At 36.3% G+C, this 3,800-nt stretch overlaps 1 protein-coding gene across 1 annotated transcript; it reads left to right on the top strand.

Annotated features, from left to right (window-relative positions):
• Nucleotides 1-1,414: 1,414 nt before the first annotated feature.
• On the top strand, nucleotides 1,415-3,800 carry LOC145765548 (uncharacterized). The gene is made up of 4 exons (XM_082577384.1): nucleotides 1,415-2,056; nucleotides 2,165-2,399; nucleotides 2,800-3,021; nucleotides 3,298-3,800. Exons 1-4 carry the CDS (start codon nucleotides 1,435-1,437, stop codon nucleotides 3,746-3,748), a joined length of 1,530 nt encoding a protein of 509 aa, XP_082433510.1. The 5' UTR covers nucleotides 1,415-1,434; the 3' UTR covers nucleotides 3,749-3,800.

Genomic DNA, 3,800 nt, shown 5'->3' with positions numbered 1-3,800 from the left:
ATTTTGGACAACAGGAACCTACCCACTTTTTGAGTTGAAATTTCATAATATTTCAAAAAATCCCTAAAATTTCAAAGTTTTTTTCGCATTATTTGAAGTTGATATAATATTGTAATATTTCTTTTATACCTAAAACTATTAGTTTACTTATGTGTTTTTCCCAATATGAGGCCAATAGATGCAAAATAAAGTAAGGAAATGAATCATAAAAAGTGTAAAAATCTTGGATTTTTTCTAAAAATTTGCCAAAGTCAAAAGTTACAGTATCTAATTTTGTATAGGCCAATAATTCCCGCATCCAATAGTTCCCGCGTCGAATAGGGCCTCGTCGAAAAGTGCCGCGTCGAATAGTCGTTTACTCTTTTGTGATTGTCTGACAATTTGATAGAGACGGTAATAAAGTTGAAAACGAAATCAAATTTCCTCATTTACAGACATACTGTATTAGTGTATTATACTAGACTAAGAAACCTGCTGGATTTTATGTTGATTGTATAATAAAAATGGCTAGGGTAAAAAGAAAAATAAGAAGTACAGCAAGTCCAATTGTTGGGCCATCAATAGAAGAACTTCCATCTGGAGATTTACCAACTCTTAGAAATGTTTTAGCCAAAGCACTATGGATGAAGGAGAGTGCTACCGAAGCAAGCAATAACTTGACAACAAAAATGTTGGGACAGCAGATGGTACCTATCATTTTGCAGAGTTATAGAAGAGTAAATTGTTTGCTAACTCTGTACCAAGACAACTCTATTTATAATAAATTTGTTAGAGAATGGAACGAATTTAAAAATTATGCAGAACTTCAAGCAAAAGAGGAAAAAAACGAATCTATTTTGACTGTAAATTAGATAAACTGTTCGATATCATAAAGTGCAAATGTGATATCACAGAATGTTCCAATGCTAGGTGTGAAGGATGCGAATTTGAAGCCCATGTTGTCAAGTGCAGATGTCCAAGAGATACAAAGGTAAGAAGTAATATTCAGTATTATCAAATAAATATACTGTATAAAGTTTAGGTTGTTTCTTAAACCTCTCAATTTCCTTATGTAGATACCACGTGAAGAATTATTGTTTGTCATGGATCAGCGTCGCAAAATCGGTAGTAAAGGTCGTATGCAGATGTCACGATTGGACCGCAAAACAACCAAAAAAATTGCCAAAGCATTGGAAAGAAGGGCTAAGTCTCATTCACAAGAGACACTCATGGAGATGGATTTGCAAAAAGATTCTGATCCAGACACTGGTGTTATGTTTTCTACTGATAATTCATCGGAAAGTGGCGATTCTTTAATCTATGATGAACCATATCTGCCATTAACTGATCAACTCTCAGGTAGGCCTACTTCATGCAGTTTGAAAGCATGATTCTGTGTTTTAGCAGACAATAATCTGGTTCATTTATGTTTCTTTTCTCTGTTTAGGTGACCAAATGAGACTACGGTTAAAACACGTCGCACGAGAAGCTGATAGATATGGTTTATCTGACCGTGCTACTGCAACAATATGTACGGCACTACTTTGCGACCTTGGCTTAGTGACCGAACTAGATCAAACAATGATAATCGACAAAAACAAAGTGAGGAGGGAAAGAAATGTAATCAGAAACAAGTTAATTGGTGATTCTCGGCCAAATGATGCAGATGAACAAATTGATGCAATCTATTTTGATGGCAGAAAAGACCAGACTCTTGCTCATCGTGAGGATACAAGGGGGTTAACACATGTGAAAGAAGAACATTATGTTTTGGTGGAGCAACCACACGGTGAATACCTTACTCATTTAGCAGTTCAAAGTGGAAATGCAGCAGAAATTAGTGAAGCCATTCTTGAGTTCACTGGTAAATATGGTATCAATAATGCGCTAAAAGTGATTGGGTGCGATTCAACCAACGTCAACACTGGTTGCAATGGAGGAGCAATTCACCGTATTGAAGAAAAGATAGGACACAAGTTAATGTGGCTTATTTGCTTACTTCATACAAATGAGCTACCTTTGCGTCATTTGTTTACAAAACTTGATGGAAAAACTACTGGAAAAGATAGTTTTTCAGGTGCGTAATCGTTGCTATTTATTTCACTCATTATCATCACAAATCGAAGTATTTTATTACACTTTTTACTGGTTTGGTATTAACTGTTTAATATTTCATTTTTGGCAGGACCAATCGGAAAGTTATGTCGAACGGCGGAATTACTAACAGTCGCCAATTTTGAAAAAATAGATGGACCAAGAATCCGAGAAATTCCAGAAGATATTCTGCACGATTTGTCAGCTGATCAATTTTATCTGTACCAAATCGTGCAGACTATTTCTTCAGGAAAATTGTTACATGGTATAGAAAAGACAAAACCTGGCCCATTAAACCATTCGCGTTGGTTGACTTTAGCAAACAGGTATGGTGTTTAAGCAAAAGCATGAACTGTATTTTAAGAACGTAATAGCGGCAGCGTATCCTAGTTGGTAGGGTGCCGACTTAGTGACCGAAAGGTTGCTAGTTTGATGCTTGAGCTAGTCATTGCGTCGTTGTGTCCTTAGGAAAGACACTTGACGCTTATTTCCCATTGGGGCCATACAATCTATCCGTCATGGTGGCCCAGTCTGACAAAATATTGCAAACAGAACCACGAAAGAGGATGCTCTTGTATTGATAAGCGGTAGACAAACACCGGAGTACCTGGTTCATAAACATGAATAAAATAAATAAGAACATAATCTCATGATTATTAATGGTTGGAAAGTAAAAATATAAACCTTTCAACGCTAAATTTAAATAAGCTTAGTATGTCATTACAGAGTATGCCGAATTTACATCAGCAAGCATGACTTGGAAGGCAAGGACAAAGAAAATTTGAAGAAAATCTGTCAATTCATTGTCACAAACTATGCTCCAATGTGGTTCCATATCAAATGTTTACCATCTTTCATTAATGGGCCAAAACATGTTTTCAATCAAATGCAGCTATTCAAAAGTCTCGAGCCTGATGTTCAAAACATTGTGAAGCCTGTTATTTCCAGGTGCAGTATACTATTTACACACATCATTCTTAGCTATTGGTCTTTGCCACCTGCCCAAGTATAGTTAGTATACCTTAATACCTTATTAGCCACAAAATACTTTCTGATGTGGGAGACTAGATATGATATAATCAAACCTGACGCATGTTGCGTTGGCTCAAACCGCGGACATGAGCTCCACTTGTGGTAACCTACTCAAAAGTACTCGAGCAAGTATAATAAGATTTTTCTAGTCGTAACTCATGTCATTTAATTTTTTTATATTTTTACTTCTAGAAATGCTTATTCAGCACACTCTGAAAATGTGATAATGGCAATGCTTGCTGATGACTCCAGAAAAGTTCGAGAAAATGCAGTCATGGCAATATTGAAAATTCGCAATGGGGCAAATATTGGTGATAGATCCGTTCGGAAGTTTGTTGTTCCAACGATAAATTATGAGGCCAACCATTATTCCGACATCACTGTAGATTTATGTTATGAACGTATCTTCACAACCACAATTACATCTGATGACATCATCTCATACCGTGAAAGCAAAATAGAAGTGAAAAGCTATCCAAACCACACCCAATCAGTAGAAAGAATTGTGAAATTGGTGACTGATGCATCGTACAAAGTGTGTGGGTTTGATGGAAGAGATGGATTCATCCGTGCTGGTATAGCTTCCAGGAATCTGATTCCTGTTGCAGACACAAAGGCGCACTACAGCCAAGCACATTTGTAGATACTGTTAACACTAAAATCAAGTGTTAGTATGTTTGTGTTAAAATTGAATT

Source organism: Aplidium turbinatum, chromosome 2 (genome assembly GCF_918807975.1).
Source record: "Aplidium turbinatum chromosome 2, kaAplTurb1.1, whole genome shotgun sequence".
Lineage (NCBI taxonomy): Eukaryota > Metazoa > Chordata > Ascidiacea > Aplousobranchia > Polyclinidae > Aplidium > Aplidium turbinatum.
Note: the sequence above shows the minus strand (reverse complement) of the source record. Positions and strands in the feature narration are given on the sequence as shown.